This window comes from Boeremia exigua (assembly GCF_020726555.1).
Source record: "Boeremia exigua strain MPI-SDFR-AT-0100 chromosome Unknown C7974scaffold_5, whole genome shotgun sequence".
NCBI lineage: Eukaryota > Fungi > Ascomycota > Dothideomycetes > Pleosporales > Didymellaceae > Boeremia > Boeremia exigua.
This window is the reverse complement of record NW_025763522.1, coordinates 1905716-1920758: the sequence shown is the minus strand read 5'-3', so window position 1 is coordinate 1920758 and position 15043 is coordinate 1905716. Positions and strand designations below refer to the sequence as shown.

Here is a 15043-nt window from a genome sequence, read left to right as displayed (position 1 = left end):
CTCGGCAATGCTGTGGCACGTGCACGGACAGAGCGCGGGCGTCCAGGTTGTGGTTCACAACCACAAAGGCGCCTGCCTGCGTTTGTCTCTGGCATCGACGATTCGCCGGACGCAGCAAGCACCGCCAGGGTCGCAGCGCCCCTCAGTCGTCATTCCTGAAGGGGAAAGTGCGTTACGGGCCATTCTGTGCGATCTGACTGCCCAACTCAATTCGTCGTCCCTCATCCGACACTCACTTCACCCATCCGAAGCATCGTCTCAGTATCAAGCGTTTCACGTGATGATCGTGTAATGTCCATATCCGCGGACCATGACGCGCCCAAAGGTACCTCCTGGTTAGTGCGCGTCTCCGGAACAATTGCTCAATCAGTACTGATATGGCCGTCTGCAGAGCAGCGACAGCGTACGGCTCAGGCATGCGAGAGCTGTAAGAGGAGGAAGCAGAAGGCGAGTCGCTCCACCCCTGCACAGCGAATATACCCCGGTCACGCTCGCCTTACGACTGATTGAACTATGATTCATTCATTGGATTATGAATTGATGCCCTTGCTTCTCGAATGGTTCTGCTGCAGCAGGCTTGTTGTTGAGTTGTGTCCTGGTTATCGTCGCGAACATTGCTGAAGTGGGTCCTGGTCCTGAGCTAACATAACAACAAGTGCAACGGTCTTTGTCCGTGTAACACATGTGAAAAGGTATTCATCTTTCTTATTGCAGGCCGCGTTGCATTTCTTCACTCTGGGCATCTCCACGCGACCCACAGCTCTGGGAGCGACCCACAGCTTTGGGACAGCCCTGGAGTGTCACTACCTTGCCGCATCTTGGCACAGTACATCAATTCGTGTTTCGCATCTTCAAGGTCAATGCTTACGATGTTAGCGAAGCTTTAGCTGCATATACACGGATCGTGAACCTGGCTCTCCTACCGATAGTGGTCCACCTACCAAAAGGCGGGCAGTTCAGGATGGTGAAATCGAAAGCCCGTATGCAGACGACAACTCTAGTTCAAAGACACCAAGCAATGGCAACCACCACCCCTCGCCCCTGGCTCCAGTCAGGCGAAAATCTTCGGTTGCCAATCGTCCGGCCGCAAAAAACCAAGAGGCGCATTCGAACCTCCTGAAGCATGAGACAGCTTTAAAGTCGCCTGGAGCCAGACCAAGTATCGAAGCAGTCAGCGCATTTCAACAGCTACCAACAAGTAACGCGAGTGGCGAGCATCTACCCGCAAGATCACGTGGAACCACTGTTGGCAGTGGCCCCGAAGAGGAGGCCATCATCTACAGTCAGAGCCGAATGTTGCAAGACCCTACTGGTCGAGTCCTCTACATAGGAGACTCGGCAACCTTGTCGTTTCTTCAACTTTTGCGCATGATGGTAGAGACTGTTGCTGGGGCATCAGCCTTCACCAATGATCCTCGGCGGCACAAGATAGTCGAAGGACAATATTCCCTTGCTTCCGGCTTCAGGCACACTCATCTGCTCCCCGATATGCAGACTGCGCATGTGCTTGCTGACGCTTTCTTCATCAACACCCATGGGCTACTCCAAGTGTTCGAACGAGATCGCTTCCTGGAAGACATGGAGGCCTGCTATTCAGATCCATTCCAAGTACAACCTCCGTGGCTGTGTCTTTTGAACATGGTGTTCGCAATCGGGCTGACGATGGCCACCCCCCTCTCAGGCAGCCCCGAGGCGCTTATCATTGACAAGCTTCGTAGCGAACACCTTGACCGAGCAGAGGTTTTCTATTTGAACGCCAAATCGCTGAACGATCCTATGAACGGTCTAGAAGACCAGGACTTTTGGTCTGTGCAGGCTTTGTTGCTCATGTCTGTTTACATGCTTGCCAAGTCCAAACGAAACACCGCCTTCGCTCTGCTGGGCATGGCGGCTCGATCTGCACACGCACTTGGTCTACACAGAGAAGAGACGATGGTGATTTTCACACCAGAAGAGCAGACACAGCGAAAGAACTTGTGGAGATCGATTTTCGTTATTGATCGCCTGCTTTCTTGTTCGCTTGGCCGACCTACCGCCATCTCTGAAGACGATTGTTCGGGAGATACCCTTCATCCCTCCGAGGCGTCACCCGAACAGTCATTTGCAATGAACCAAACGCCTGGCTTTGAAGAAACCGGTCCTTGCGCGTTGGAGGCTGCTGTGCGCAGCTGCTCCGTGATTGGTGTCATCCTGCGGAAGGTTTATCAGCAACGCAAGATCAGTACACGTCTAGCACAGGAAATCGCTGATATCTGCAAATCATGGCCACGCGCACTCCCTTCCATCCTACATTGGAGACAGGCAGCGAACGCGTCGCCAAGTCAAGGTGTTGCGATTCTGCATGTCAACTTGTTTTACTGCCACTCCATCATTCTACTAACACGGCCGTTCTTCCTGTACATTCTCAATCTAGAGACGCAGCGACATGTCAACCAGTCACAGCCTGGAATAAGAGGACCGAGGCCATATCTGCGCATGGAGAAGTTCAGCGAAGCGTGCGTCATCGCCTCAACGCATACCATTCTCCTCGTGCAGAATGCGTATGATGCAGGCTACCTGTCACGACGAAACCCAGCAGTGATCTACTTCCTCTTTGCGGCAACACTCGTGATACTTGCCAATGAGTTCGCTGGGCTCTACCGAGTGGATGCTGCCGATACGTGCATTCTCAACGCTGTCAGCGTCATGAACTACTGTGCTGAGAGTGATCAACAAGCCAGCCGCCTTGTCTACATTCTCAGCACCTTCCGCGACGTCGTGGCCCAGCAACGCATGAACCGAAAGCAGAGCCAATCCGATAATGTGAATCTCCCTAGCATCTCGTCGCAACTCTACGGCGTTGCAGCGCCGACCCAGCAACACACCCAAGGTCCTAGTGCAAGCCTGACAAGCTCCACGGATCCCATGGGCACAACCGCCCGGCTGCATCAAGTGCCTATCCACATCTATCCTGGCATGCAGACTGCACCCCTTGATGCAACTCCACCGGCATTCCAACCACCCCACCACGCGCATGCAAACTCGCTGCCACACTTGAACCACAACCAGCTTTCGCCGCCCCAAACGGACTTCTCTGTGCATCTCTCGCCGATCCAGGACCCACCTGCTAGCGCAGCCGGCTCTGATACGTACATGCTCGGTGCGTCCGGTGTCAATTCGCCATCGAAACCGCCTAGTCTGAGTACCATGCTAGATCTGAGTGCACTGGATAACACACGGGTACCGAGTCTTCATAGTGAGGAGAGTGGGCTAGACGAGCACATTGACTTCGATGCATTGTGGGCGTGGCCGAGTAACACGCCGGCAATGGGAAGTCCTCGACCAGGCGCTGAGGGAATCACGAATACAGTAGGACTGGGTGCGATCGGTGGCGGTGGGGAAGGAGCGCCGGTGCCACTTTTTGGAGTCAGCCACGAAAGGCCAGGGGACAGAGAGTAGCCTTTGGGTCGTGGTCGTGATTGTGATGGAGCGTTATTGGGTGATACACGAGGGCACGACCGGCGGATGAAGCGTCAGGAGATCGTCAGCTCGACGGATCAGGGAACTAATACACACTCAATACCATAGCTGGTAGCAAAGAAGGTCTAGTATTGTAGAAGTAAGACAACCGGGGTATTTCCAACGCAAGTGCAACATTGTCGCTCCCTAAACTCCGTATATGCAAAGCCAAGTCCTCGAGGCGGAGAAGACGATCTACTCGCGCCACTCTTTCGCGCACTTGGTGCACTTGTAGAAGGCCGTCATGGGCTCGTCGGCACTGCGGATCTGCAGCTGATACCAGTACGCCTGATCGTTGCGGCACTTTTCGTTCGGACATTGCACTGCGCACCGTTAGCATCTCACGCTCTTCTCTCCCATGCAGATACTCCAAACATACCTTCCGTCTTATCGACATTGTCCCACGCGCCCTTCCCACCCAGGATGTCCTCGACCTCCTTCTTCTTGAGGTACTTGCGCTCGTAATAGCGCTTGTTGATGACGAAGTGGTACGGGCACGTCAGACACTCGAAGCGGTTCTGGCCCACGTACTGCTCGATGGTCGGGTCGCCCGGCGGGACGCGGCTGACGCGCAGCATGTTGCTGCAGGTTGGGCAGACTAAGAAACCTGGTTAGTGGTGCTGCTATGGAAGCAGTACGAAGGGGTCTTACAGAGCAGCATTGCGGGCAGGCGTCGAGGTGTTGACTTTGAGCACTTTGTCGTCGGCACGGGCTGTGGGTGTGGTGTGACGGCTATGAGAAAGTTACAGTGGACCCTGGGCTAGGCCCGAAGGGGGAGCGCGGGGCGGCGGAGGGGACGCGGGCGTCTGAAACATTGCGCGTTGTCTCACCGCAAGCAAAGAGCGAACTCAACCTCAGCACTGCACTCTGCCTCGATTGTCGTTGAGCACTGCCTGCTTCTCCCCTGCTCGGTGCATGCTGCAGCAGTCGACCCATCGCCGCCGCGTACCCCGCTAAACAACAACACTTGCAGTCACCATGGCGGACGAAGATGTTAGACTTGACAAAAGTGAGGCGTGCGAATGCTTGCTGAAGTACACAGGGCGCGTCTCCCCGCGAGCTTATCCTCGAAGCGTGTCGCCGCAACAACACGGATCTGCTGGAAGAAACAATCGCCGACCTCGCCTCAGCGGCCTCGAAACACGGCAAGCAGCCTGCTGAGCACGTCGCGCGGGTGCTGAACGAGGCACGCGACGGCGTGGGGAACGGGTGTCTGCACGTCGCCGCCACGTACGGGAGCTGTGCGTCCCTCCTCCCCCCTCCGTTGCCAGCTGCCATGGAGCGTCACTGACCCGCCGCAGACGAGGTGCTCGACATCCTGCTCGACCAGGAGGGCCTCGAGATCGAGCTGACGGACCGCGTCGAGGGCGACCTGCCGCTGCACAAGGCCGCGCGCTACGCCAACTCGCTGGCCAAAGCCGAGTGGCCCGCCGGCACGCCCATTGTCGAGATCCTGCTCGACGCCGGCTGCGATCCGCGCAAGCGCAACAAGGCCAAGCTGAAGCCGTTTGAGCTGGTCGACCCGCGGAATACGCAGCTGAGGGAGGTGCTGCGCAAGGGCGAGGTGGCTATGATGATGGGCGGGGATGTGGTGGAGGATGATGGGGGGCCGACGGGGAGCGCGAGTGATAGTGATTGAGCGGTGGGTGTGAAGGGGGAACGACGGTATGGCTATGTTTCGCAGTGGACGAGCGTGCAATTTTAGAGCGTGTGCATAGTTATACATGACCCGTAGAGTTGTCTTCCCAAGCACTACTGCGTTGTCTGCGGCGGTTAGTTGCAACCATTACGTCGCTCGAATGTCTTAGCGTACGCTGCTGATGCTCAGATGCCAGGCGCCCATGTAGTCAAAATCTCCCCTTCGCTCGCGCTGGTGCATCGCCGTGCCCGCGTGGGTATCATTGTCCTTCTTTTCACTTTCTCAAAAAGCCTGCTGCGTCCAAGTGCATCGCGACCCTCACTCCTGGGTCTGTCCCCCCGTCAACCACCACCTCGAAACACACTTTTCATTCACTCACCTCTGGCGGGGGCCCAACTGGTCTGACCATCCTCTCCAGCAGCTGCACCCTTGTCTTCTCCCTTGACTGGCCTAGGCCGATGCTCATGTACTGTAGTAGCGGCGGGTGGCCAACGTACGAAGAGAGCGAGTCGCGTGCGATGTTGGACGTCCATTCGTGTCTTGTGGTGTCTGCGGAGCCGATGCCGATGTAGCGCGCCTGGAGCGCTTCGAGCTGCTGCTGTGCGCGGAGCTTGTCGGCCATGATGTTGATGCGGTGTGTGTTGCCGTTGTGGTTGTTGTGCAGGTTGAAGTCGAGCCGGAGAAAGGCTGGCACGCATCTTATCGATAAGGGACGCGACCAGACCGTCGCGACCAGGGCAACCTCTTGTCGCAACCTACACCACCCACGCCCCTCGGATTCCTACACGAAGCAAACCCTCACATCATTGTCGCATTACCGCGCTCTATCGTGCAGTCACAACAATGGCCGACACGGACATGTCCACCCACCCCAGACTCCCGACCCCCGGGCTCTCCTCATCTCCCACATCCCCCGTAATCGACTACTCGCCACACACCGTCCCCTACAACGAGGCCTTTGAAAACGACCTGATGCGCGCCATTCTCCACGGCTCGCCTCACCCGTCACCCAGAAGGAAGACCGAAGACCCGCCCATGATCTCCGCTGCCGACCTGCCCATCCCCGTCACCTCGCACCTGCGCACCCACTCCTCGCCCATACCGGGCCTGTTCCTGACGCACGTCAATGGATACCACACCGGAGGGATAGGGCCGAGCGCGCACGTGGTGCATGATTTTGCGCGCGGGTTCGTGGAGGAGCGGGGGCTTGGGGCGGGGGATGTAGGGGGGCTGGAGAGGGCGGTGCGGGGCGAGATGGAGGGCAGGATTGAGGACGTGAGGAGCAGGATGCGAAGACGAGAGGTTGTGGTCAAGGAGAACGAGAGGTTGCAGAAGGAGTTGGAGGGGTTGAGGCTGGAGAGGCAGGCGGAGTTGAGGGTTATGGAGAAGTTCAAGGGGAAGCGCTGAGGTCTGCCGCGATGGTCGGTGCGTTTTTGCGGCAGAGTGAAGGGGGGGGGGGGGGGGGGGGGACTACGAGCCGTGGACACCAGGCGGTTCGCATGCAGCTCAGGGCCTTGGGAGGCATCGGAGGTACCTGGGGGCATGGGTGCGCTGGTGTACAGAAGACTACTTGTTCAAGAGCTGAACCAAGTCTCAGACGGTACGACACACAGGTCTTCGATATATGGAGGTGCAAGTGGCACAAGTTCTGGGCAATAATTGATCGATTGCCTGGCAGTTTTAGTTTCAAGGAGGATTTCTAACAGTAAAACCCGTCCCAATAGAGCAATTATTGTATTCTCATTTCGGATCTTGCAAACAGCAAACTACATGTTCATGTTGACTGACTTGAATGCTCGATAATAGGACGGGATGCCCCGTAGCTCGAAGCTATGGCCAACAACGTCATACTTCCATGATCACAACCAAGTACGACCTTTGACGCCCAACGGCACTCTATGCAAGGGCACATCATTGCTACATTGGAGCTCTTCATCCTGTCACGCAGCGATGGAGATGGCGCCACGAACGCGGCTGCCGCCCCAAGCGGTGTTCAGTGGCCGCGATTTCCGCATCACCAGTCCCCCCACCGCGCACGTCTCCTGGGGAAATCTTTCTTCTCGACAACACCAAGTCGCATGACACCAACCACCGAACATGCCTCCTTCACCCGCACCCACAACTAAGAAGTCGAGTAGCAAGCTTGCGAGCTTGGCTTGGTTCGTCTTCAAGTTGGGCTTCGGGCTGTTCAGCCTTGCATCCACATGGATCGCTGTTGCGTTGAAGAACGGCGTTTTCCAGCCCCAAGACACAGAGGAGGAGAAGCTAGAGCTGGCGGCTGGTAGGTTTTATATCCACTGCAAGTCCGACTAGCACTGACAGTACACAGCGCAGCAGAAATACTGGAGCCTCGATCGCGAACCGCTTCCAGGCTTCAGACACGCCTTCTTCACGACCTCCGCCGGAGCAAAGCTCCACTACGTCGTCAACGCGAATGCCGACGCCCCTCCATCGCGAAACATCGCAGTCTTCGTACATGGCTTCCCCGACTCGTACTTGCTGTGGCGGCACATCCTGCAAACCCCCGCATTGCAGCAAGCGCATACTCTTGTCGCTTTCGACCTGCCTGGTTACGGCGGTAGTGATAGCCTGCCGAACTATGGGCCCAATGAGGTGCTTGAAGCAGTAGCTGAGTTCATCGTCGCTGCGAGGAAGCAATTCCTGCAACAGGACAGGAAGTGCGTGGTCGTGAGCCATGATTGGGGAGCGCTCATTTGCGCCAGGCTTGCGTCTGAGGCGGGGGAGCTTGCTGATCGCTGGATCACCACAAGCGGTATCATTGTAAGTTATGAGGTTGTTATGATGAATTAAAACATGCTGACTTCAACAGCCTCATGCGACTGTCAACAACGCCACTTCACAATGGACTCTGGCGCGTCAAATGCTGCACACGTGGTCTAGTCATCCTCTCAACACTGCTCTTCTCAAGAACGCTCTACGGGCGTTCAAGCCAGTAATGTCGCAGTTTAAACGCTCCTTCTACATCTTTTGCTTCCACTTGCCTCCGCCATTGGACTCTTTCTTCACAACCTTCGGTAACTATTGGTTCCTGCGTGTTACGCACAATCTTGGTCTTGGCCCGCATGAGAAGGACGAGGATGTAACGAAGAGACTTGATCCAAAGGCTGCCGCAGAGGCTATGTGCATGTCCACTGGCCCTGCTTTAGCACAGTTATCTGACAAAGCCACTGGGGGACCTTCAGATCGATATGGCGAGTCTGTACGACGAAGGGTCAAAGATCGTGGCATGTCAGAGAAGATCAGGATCTACCGCGAAGGCCTGTTCATTGGACGATGGGAGAAGTCCCTCGAACTTACTGCTGCGCTGTACGAACTTCGCTCCGGCAACGATCGAGGTTCCAGCATTGCTCCCAGAGGTGCACTCAAGGCGCCAACTACGCTCGTGCTTGGAGAGCATGATCCGGCGTTTGATTCGAAACTGGCACTTGATAATGTGAAGGAATATCTAGTGAAGGGGAGTCAAGTGCTGATCGTCAAGGACGCAGGGCATTGGATGCCTACAGAGCCTACGGCTCGGGTGGTTTTGGAGCAATTAGCACTGTGGGCTTTGAGTGAGGATTCAAGGGTCGCAAATGCGACGCCTTTCGCCGGGATGCTCAACTTGAAGGTCATCGAGGAGCTTTGATCGGGTCTTGGAGTCCCAGCAGGCTGCAATGTATTCTCCGACACATCCGCCATCAGTCCCAAGTTGAGGTAATTTTATGTCAAAGACACTGACCGGCTTTTGGCTTACACAATCCAGCTGCACTTCTCAACAGTCTGGTCCTGTGTCTTAGGAGTGATGAGGGTTTCTTCGCTCACTTCTTACGGAAAGAGCCAGGGATGTCAGCCAATGGAAATTACCAGCTCGGATTTCCAGCAATGCAAAGCTACCCAAACGCTCGAATAATAGAATGTGTCCGTGACCGTACAAGGCAACCCGTCCCACAGCTAGTGTCCGGTAAACGGCGGTTAATTGAGGTGATATCCACGAGGTCCCGCTCAGGTCAGCAAAGCAGCGAATCAAATGCCACCGCACACGGCTCCCGGCCTGCACGAAGATCAGAGAACAAATGACTGAGGACATTGAACGTCAAGCTGCATAATCGTCAAACTTGGTATCTCGTACCCCTCACTGCCCCACCACCAGCAAGCCTTTTCCACGCAGATGAGTGATTTGTTGAGCCGTCCCGAGATCGCCGACACCAACAGTTGCAAGTATAAAACTGGAGTCCCAGCCTACCTCTCAAAGTTTCTCATCCCACAATCAGATCAATCAATTTCACCACCTTACCTTCCAAACCAACAACAACCGGTACGATGCCGTGAAGGAAGCTGTCGGGGTTTCATACCCCTCCTCTTCGCCTTCCGGGTTATCAGGATCAAGTAACGTCGATATGACATCGTCAGGTATTTTCTCGAATCTGAAGCATGCATGGCGGGTGTTCAAGCTCGTTACTTAGCCGTCGTGTCTGTCCGAGAGCTCAACACTCCAGGCAGACACGGCGGTTCGGTGATGGGCTTGTTCTGAGATTATACCGTTTAAACTTGATCTGGATAATTCCAGCGAAAGGACAAGCTGCTTCTTGAACCCCTCCCCCGCGCCTCTGGCGTACTGACCTTCCTAGCTTCGCGTGAATCAAGCCAAGATGTCTACTGACAAGATCACCTTCTTGACCAACTGGTCTGTCAACTTCTGATCTACAGGAAACAGAACTGATGCCATACAGGCACGCCACCCCGTACCACGCCCCCCTCTACCTCGCCCAGAGCAAGGGCTACTTTGCCGACGAAGGCATCAAAGTCGCGCTCCTCGAGCCCAACGATCCCAGCGTACCCTTCCCTCCCCTCTCGCTCACCACTCTTCTAACCCCCTTAGGATGTCACTGAGATCATCGGCTCGGGCAAAGTCGATCTCGGCTTCAAAGCCATGATCCACACCCTCGCCGCCTCCGCGCGCGGCTTCCCCGTGACCTCCATCGGTTCACTCCTCAACGAGCCCTTCACCGGTGTCGTGTACCTGACCTCGTCGGGCATAACCCCGGACTTCACGACCCTGCGCGGCAAGAAGATCGGTTACGTGGGCGAGTTCGGCAAGATCCAACTCGACGAGCTGACCGCGCACTACGGCATGTCGCCCGCAGACTACACCGCCGTGCGCGTCGGCATGAACGTCACCAAGGCCATCATCTCCGGCACCATCGACGCCGGCATCGGCCTCGAGAACGTGCAGATGGTCGAGCTGGAGGAGTGGCTCGCCGCCCAGGGCCGCCCGCGCTCAGACGTGCGCATGCTGCGCATCGACGAGCTGGCGCAGCTCGGCTGCTGCTGCTTCTGCAGCATCCTGTACATTGGCAACGATGCGTTTCTCGCCGCCCACCCCGAAAAAGTGCGCGCGTTCCTGCGCGCGTGCAAGCGCGCCACGGATTTCGTGCTGGCGCAGCCCGAGGCCGCGTGGGCCGAGCTGGTCGACTTCAAGAGCGCGCTGGACTCGCCCACGAACCGCCGCATTTTCGAGCGCAGTTTTGCGTATTTCTCGCCCGATCTGCAGAACGTCAAGAGGGACTGGGAGAAGGTGGCGCGGTATGGCAAGCGCTTGGGCGTGCTGGAGGAGGCGTTTGTGCCAAACTATACGAATGAGTATCTGCAGTGGGGGCTCGAGGCGGATAGTGCGGATCCCACGGGAGACCAGAAGAGGATGGTGGCGTTGCAGGAGGATGTCAAGGAGCAGGGTGGGTTTAAGCGGCTTGAGTCGGTGGCGGCTAAGACTATTGTCGGTGCTGCTGCTGTGAAGGAGGTGTAGATGGACTCTCCCGCTTACTCCGGATATGTGAGCATGAAGTATCATCAATAAACCAGTCACTCGTTTATGTTTTCATCCAAGACTGCCTCAGTCTGGGGAGTGGGTGTGCAAGGTGTGAAGAACAACACCTGAAGTTGTAAGCTGACTCGGCAACAAGGTCTTGAATACCAATGATCCATCACGAATGGAGGCAACAAGACCTGTGATGAAAGCAATATATTTGAGAATAGCGTTGCATCTAACATCTACAAATAGGCAATCAACTTCAACAGCGCCCTAGCAACGCCCAATACCCAAAACCGTCGATTTCTCAGACGGACATCTTATGCAAAACTCCGCCGCTTATGCTGATGCTGATAAGGCTTTCAGAAAGAGGGTATATCGCATCAAATCGCTTGCTCGCTCTAGCTTCATCGAAAGAATGTCGCACTGATGCACGCTAGGAATGTACCTGGCACCGAGGGGCGAGAGCATTCCACGCCACGACAACACTGTGAACTCCAGCTCTTCCTGAATTCTCAACTTCTTGTTGCCGGCAACGAACTGCAACACTCACTCATGTAAGAGGAGGAACCATGTTCAGAAGCCTTGTCACGTCGCTCGCCGCCATTTGGCTGTTCTGCAAGCTGCGGACTTGACTACCCTTGCGCAGTCGCTGGAGACCAAGCGCAAGTTTCCAGCTCTCGGACTCGTCGATGAAAAAGACGTACTTCTTGCCGTCAGCGTCACGGATCGAAGCCCGGAGGATGTGTAACCCTTTCGTAGGCTGGGTGCCGGTCTACGCAAATGTTAGCAGGTCAACGCGCAGCATACTTGAAGAGACCTACCTCGACTAGTTTCAACGTCCAGGCCTTTACGTCCCATTCACGCTGCGGGATGTTGCGTACGTCGTCATCAATAAAGAGACCCTCGGACTGAACCCTCAAAATCAATCCATCGGTTACCTTGCCAACACCGGCCACCAGCTGCGCCACTGGCTTTGGGAAGAGGTCGTTGAAAAGATACACCGCTTTGATGACGATCTTGTTTGGATCGGCGGTCGAGTACGGTCCCCGCTCTGATGGTGGTGGTGATGTTCGGGAGGTTGAAACCGACTCAGCATAAGAAGACTCCGAGTATACGGAAGACACATGTGAGCGTGATGCACTTGATCGTGCGTCTGTACCGAAATAGGATTTCGCGCTGGGCTGCTCATAAGTCTTCTTGGGCGCGACAGTGGCCTTGATGGGTGAAGAACGCGTGGATGTGACTGAGGGCGAAGGAATAGGAGGGCTTCGAGCGCCTGCATACGGGTCGAGGCGCTCGCCACCGCCAATGCCACCGTATGTTGTTGATCTTCGGCCTGTATCCGGTACTGCTGCAGCAGCGGCCTCTGCGGCCTCTGCCTTGATCTTGTCGGCTTCTGCTTTGAGTCGCGCCTCACGGTCGCGCTGGGCTCGCTCTCTTGCAGCCTTGAGTCGTTCAGCTCTTTCAGCATCAGCCTTCACCTTAAGGGCGGCAGCTTCGGCAGCAGCCTTCTCTCTCGCAGCTGCAGCTTCTGCAGCGGCCTTCTCATCCTCAGCTTTCCTGGCTGCTTCTTCGGCTTCCTTGGCCTTTTGTTCAGCCGCCAACTTCTCCCTGATTTCTTTTTCAATGGCTGCTCTTGCCGCGTTGTCGCGAGCTTCGCGTTCGGCGTCTTCTTTCTCCCGCTGTTCTTGCAGTTTCTTGGCCTTCTCTTTGGCGAGTCTCTCACGAGCGTCGCGCTCGCGTTGTTCCCGCTCGCGCTGCCTCATCTTTTCCCACTTCTCTTTTTCTGCTTTTGCTCGAGCTTGTTTTGCAGCCTCCTCTTTGGCCTTCTCTTCTTCTTCGCGTTTCTTTCTTGCTTCTTCTGCTTTCTTCAGCTCTTCCCAAGCCGCCTTTCTCGCCACTTCATCTGCAATTTTCTTTGCTTCCTCGGCAAGTTTTCGTGCCATCTCTTCCTGTTTCCGCCTCGCTTCTGCCTGTTTACGCTCTTCCTCAGCTCGTTTGCGATCTGCTTCTTCTCTGGCACGTCTTGCTTCATCCTCTCTTCTTTTTGTTTCGGCCTTTCTCTTCTGCTCCTCTTCTGCACGTTTTCGCTCCTCAGCTCGTTTGCGCTCATCATCAGCCTTTTTGCGCTCCTCGGCACGTTTGCGCTCGTCCTCAGCTTTGGCCTGTTCTTGCTTAAACGTGGACTCGGCGTCTTCAGGAGGTGGCGATGACGCACCATATTGTTGATAACCACCCCATCCTCCTTGCGCACCCTGTGGTGGAGGGGCACCAGCACCAGGGAAACCTCCGTTCGGTGGCGGCGAGGCACGCTGGTAACCAGCTCCTGGACCAGATGTACCAGCGCCGGCGCCGGCGCCTGTGCCACTTTGAGGTCCATGGTCTGAGCCAAAGGCACCAAACTTGCCTCCGCTCTGTAGTTGACCGAAGACCCAGCCTGCGATACCAACGAGTACTACCAGCAGTATCACGCCATTACCACCGGATGACACGCCCTGTGTGACGAGCTGGCAGTACTGCTTGATCTGAGGCTCTATTGTTTTCCATACAGCAATGCTGGCAAGTGTGCTGGCTATGCCAGCCATGAAGCTATTCCGCTGCACCTGCAGGCTGGGAAGATACACGAACCCACCTCCTGACGAATGAGGTGGTATGATGAAGATATCGTAGTTCCCTGGAGGTAAGCCACTACCACCGGTACTGCCACCCCCCGGCGGTGCATGGCTACCTCCTGTTGTTTTGGGATTCTCGCCATGCTTCGGTGGTGGGGGCGGTGGTGGAGGACCGGACATGACGGCGTATGCCCGTGAGGGCGAGGAATGCGATCCCGGTCGACGTGCTGTGGGGAGGTTGGTCGCGGTGGGCAGACGTGGTGTTACTCAGGCCGTTGGGCGGTGTGTGCGAATGTGGAGGTGCGTTGGCAGCAGGGCATCAACAGGCGCAGCTTGCGGGGAGGAGCAGCTGGTCTGAGCTCGAAATTGTGGGTGCACTGTATATAAACAGTCGTCAGAACCCCATTGAGAGCAATTGCAATGTATTCCGGCGTTGAACTGTGTTCAAAACAGGGTCAAGCATGGGTACAGATTTTGTGGTGCGAGCTGTTCTTTCCTCGGCGTCGCTCTGTTTACTTTTGTCTGTGCCTACCTATTTTAGCGCGGCGCGGGCCGCCATGCACCAGCGTCATCCCCAGGCTTCTGGGCCAGTCATATTGTAGCACCCTAACTTTTGTCTAACAGCGCGGCTTATTCGTTGCGTCTCCCTCCTTTTCATTCGAATTGCGAGAGAATCACACAACACTCGTCAAGACTCGCACAGCAGCGAGGGCGTGTTTGTCCACTCAACACGCCAACCCAACACGTCGCGCGTTCCGGCAGCGCCGTTCACAAGCAGGAAGCTGCAGCACCCAGCAGCAATGCCTCGCACTTTGACCGAATCGAGAATTCCCTCACGGCGTGATTCGACTCAGCACGCTGCATGAGTACGCGGCAATGCTTCATTCGCCCAGTTGCGGTGAATTGTGGGGATGGAGACGCGGAGCCGCCCCACCGCAGCAATGTTTGGATCTCGCTACAGCACGGTCCGCAGCACTGTCAACCAGACGTCCAGTTGCCACGGTGTTTGTATATCAACGGTTTCTGGGATGACGTACGTTGGGGGTGAGATTATACCTTATTACCAACATTGAGTCTGACAACACAAAGAAGTTATCTAGGATTTTGCAGCCAATCTTATCCAGAATTGAAGGCAGCTCCTGACTACACGATGGAGAGCAACACCTTTTGGAAAGATTTCACATCCGACAGCGATACAGATCAGAATGACGGTTTGTAAGCCAGCCTTTCCTGAGCGGTGGTAGCTTGAGTGCAACACCTATCTCAGTGAGTCCACGTCGTGGACCGGTCGAATACATGAAAGAAGCCTGGTTGCTCACAAGCCTTGATCTGCGCACTGGTGAATAAGCCTGCTTGCCTGTCACGGTTGGGTGCATACATTCTAACCGCGGACGACAAGGTCAACATGATATCCACTTCTTAGCTCGTAGTTTATGCACGACAACTACCAATGGACTGAATATCCAACTTACCACGCATGCAGAC

General features: G+C 55.7%; 8 protein-coding genes across 8 annotated transcripts; 5 read left to right on the top strand and 3 right to left on the bottom strand.

Annotated features, from left to right (window-relative positions):
* The first annotated feature begins 86 nt into the window (after positions 1 to 86).
* Positions 87 to 3559, top strand: C7974DRAFT_393038 (fungal-specific transcription factor domain-containing protein). The gene is made up of 4 exons (XM_046141739.1): positions 87 to 335; positions 392 to 447; positions 657 to 692; positions 877 to 3559. Exons 1-4 carry the CDS (start codon positions 311 to 313, stop codon positions 3436 to 3438), a joined length of 2679 nt encoding a protein of 892 aa, XP_045998346.1. The 5' UTR covers positions 87 to 310; the 3' UTR covers positions 3439 to 3559.
* C7974DRAFT_393034 (uncharacterized protein) lies at positions 3560 to 4257 on the bottom strand. Its single transcript, XM_046141738.1, has 3 exons — positions 4150 to 4257; positions 3878 to 4096; positions 3560 to 3821 (listed from the first exon to the last, which is right to left on the bottom strand). Exons 1-3 carry the CDS (start codon positions 4157 to 4159, stop codon positions 3694 to 3696), a joined length of 357 nt encoding a protein of 118 aa, XP_045998345.1. The 5' UTR covers positions 4160 to 4257; the 3' UTR covers positions 3560 to 3693.
* Positions 4258 to 4316: 59 nt separating this feature from the next.
* Positions 4317 to 5321, top strand: C7974DRAFT_174673 (ankyrin repeat protein-like protein). The gene is made up of 3 exons (XM_046136221.1): positions 4317 to 4491; positions 4541 to 4739; positions 4800 to 5321. The coding sequence occupies exons 1-3, from the start codon at positions 4477 to 4479 to the stop codon at positions 5135 to 5137; spliced, it is 552 nt and encodes a 183-aa protein (XP_045998344.1). The 5' UTR covers positions 4317 to 4476; the 3' UTR covers positions 5138 to 5321.
* A 134-nt stretch (positions 5322 to 5455) lies between these two features.
* C7974DRAFT_412557 (splicing factor 3B subunit 5/RDS3 complex subunit 10) lies at positions 5456 to 5759 on the bottom strand (the record flags this gene model as incomplete). Its single annotated transcript, XM_046143659.1, has 2 exons — positions 5456 to 5467; positions 5517 to 5759. 2 exons carry the CDS (start codon positions 5757 to 5759, stop codon positions 5456 to 5458), a joined length of 255 nt encoding a protein of 84 aa, XP_045998343.1.
* A 76-nt stretch (positions 5760 to 5835) lies between these two features.
* On the top strand, positions 5836 to 6591 carry C7974DRAFT_423887 (uncharacterized protein). Its single transcript, XM_046144406.1, has one exon. The coding sequence runs from the start codon at positions 5981 to 5983 to the stop codon at positions 6542 to 6544; it is 564 nt and encodes a 187-aa protein (XP_045998342.1). The 5' UTR covers positions 5836 to 5980; the 3' UTR covers positions 6545 to 6591.
* A 643-nt stretch (positions 6592 to 7234) lies between these two features.
* Positions 7235 to 8783, top strand: C7974DRAFT_309255 (Alpha/Beta hydrolase protein; the record flags this gene model as incomplete). Its single annotated transcript, XM_046138214.1, has 3 exons — positions 7235 to 7418; positions 7467 to 7918; positions 7968 to 8783. 3 exons carry the CDS (start codon positions 7235 to 7237, stop codon positions 8781 to 8783), a joined length of 1452 nt encoding a protein of 483 aa, XP_045998341.1.
* A 526-nt stretch (positions 8784 to 9309) lies between these two features.
* Positions 9310 to 10968, top strand: C7974DRAFT_174632 (NMT1/THI5 like-domain-containing protein). The gene is made up of 3 exons (XM_046136220.1): positions 9310 to 9821; positions 9868 to 9970; positions 10017 to 10968. The coding sequence occupies exons 1-3, from the start codon at positions 9787 to 9789 to the stop codon at positions 10938 to 10940; spliced, it is 1062 nt and encodes a 353-aa protein (XP_045998340.1). The 5' UTR covers positions 9310 to 9786; the 3' UTR covers positions 10941 to 10968.
* Positions 10969 to 11128: 160 nt separating this feature from the next.
* On the bottom strand, positions 11129 to 14140 carry C7974DRAFT_393019 (uncharacterized protein). Its single transcript, XM_046141737.1, has 2 exons — positions 11768 to 14140; positions 11129 to 11718 (listed from the first exon to the last, which is right to left on the bottom strand). Exons 1-2 carry the CDS (start codon positions 13736 to 13738, stop codon positions 11497 to 11499), a joined length of 2193 nt encoding a protein of 730 aa, XP_045998339.1. The 5' UTR covers positions 13739 to 14140; the 3' UTR covers positions 11129 to 11496.
* Positions 14141 to 15043: the final 903 nt, after the last annotated feature.

Bases quoted from the DNA above. Each gene is read 5' to 3' on its own strand.
- C7974DRAFT_393019 (XM_046141737.1), bottom strand. From the start codon at position 13,738: ATGTCCGGTCCTCCACCACCGCCCCCACCACCGAAGCATGGCGAGAAT. The intron at 11,719-11,767 runs GTAGGTCTCTTC...ACATTTGCGTAG, and splicing joins GGACGTTGAAACTAGTCGAG to ACCGGCACCCAGCCTACGAA.
- C7974DRAFT_174632 (XM_046136220.1), top strand. From the start codon at position 9,787: ATGTCTACTGACAAGATCACCTTCTTGACCAACTG. The intron at 9,822-9,867 runs GTCTGTCAACTT...GATGCCATACAG, and splicing joins ATCACCTTCTTGACCAACTG to GCACGCCACCCCGTACCACG. The intron at 9,971-10,016 runs GTACCCTTCCCT...TAACCCCCTTAG, and splicing joins TCGAGCCCAACGATCCCAGC to GATGTCACTGAGATCATCGG.
- C7974DRAFT_393038 (XM_046141739.1), top strand. From the start codon at position 311: ATGACGCGCCCAAAGGTACCTCCTG. The intron at 448-656 runs GCGAGTCGCTCC...CATAACAACAAG, and splicing joins GTAAGAGGAGGAAGCAGAAG to TGCAACGGTCTTTGTCCGTG. The intron at 693-876 runs GTATTCATCTTT...TTACGATGTTAG, and splicing joins CGTGTAACACATGTGAAAAG to CGAAGCTTTAGCTGCATATA.
- C7974DRAFT_423887 (XM_046144406.1), top strand. From the start codon at position 5,981: ATGGCCGACACGGACATGTCCACCCACCCCAGACTCCCGACCCCCGGG.
- C7974DRAFT_393034 (XM_046141738.1), bottom strand. The intron at 3,822-3,877 runs GTATGTTTGGAG...AACGGTGCGCAG, and splicing joins CAATGTCGATAAGACGGAAG to TGCAATGTCCGAACGAAAAG.
- C7974DRAFT_174673 (XM_046136221.1), top strand. The intron at 4,740-4,799 runs GTGCGTCCCTCC...GACCCGCCGCAG, and splicing joins CGCCGCCACGTACGGGAGCT to ACGAGGTGCTCGACATCCTG.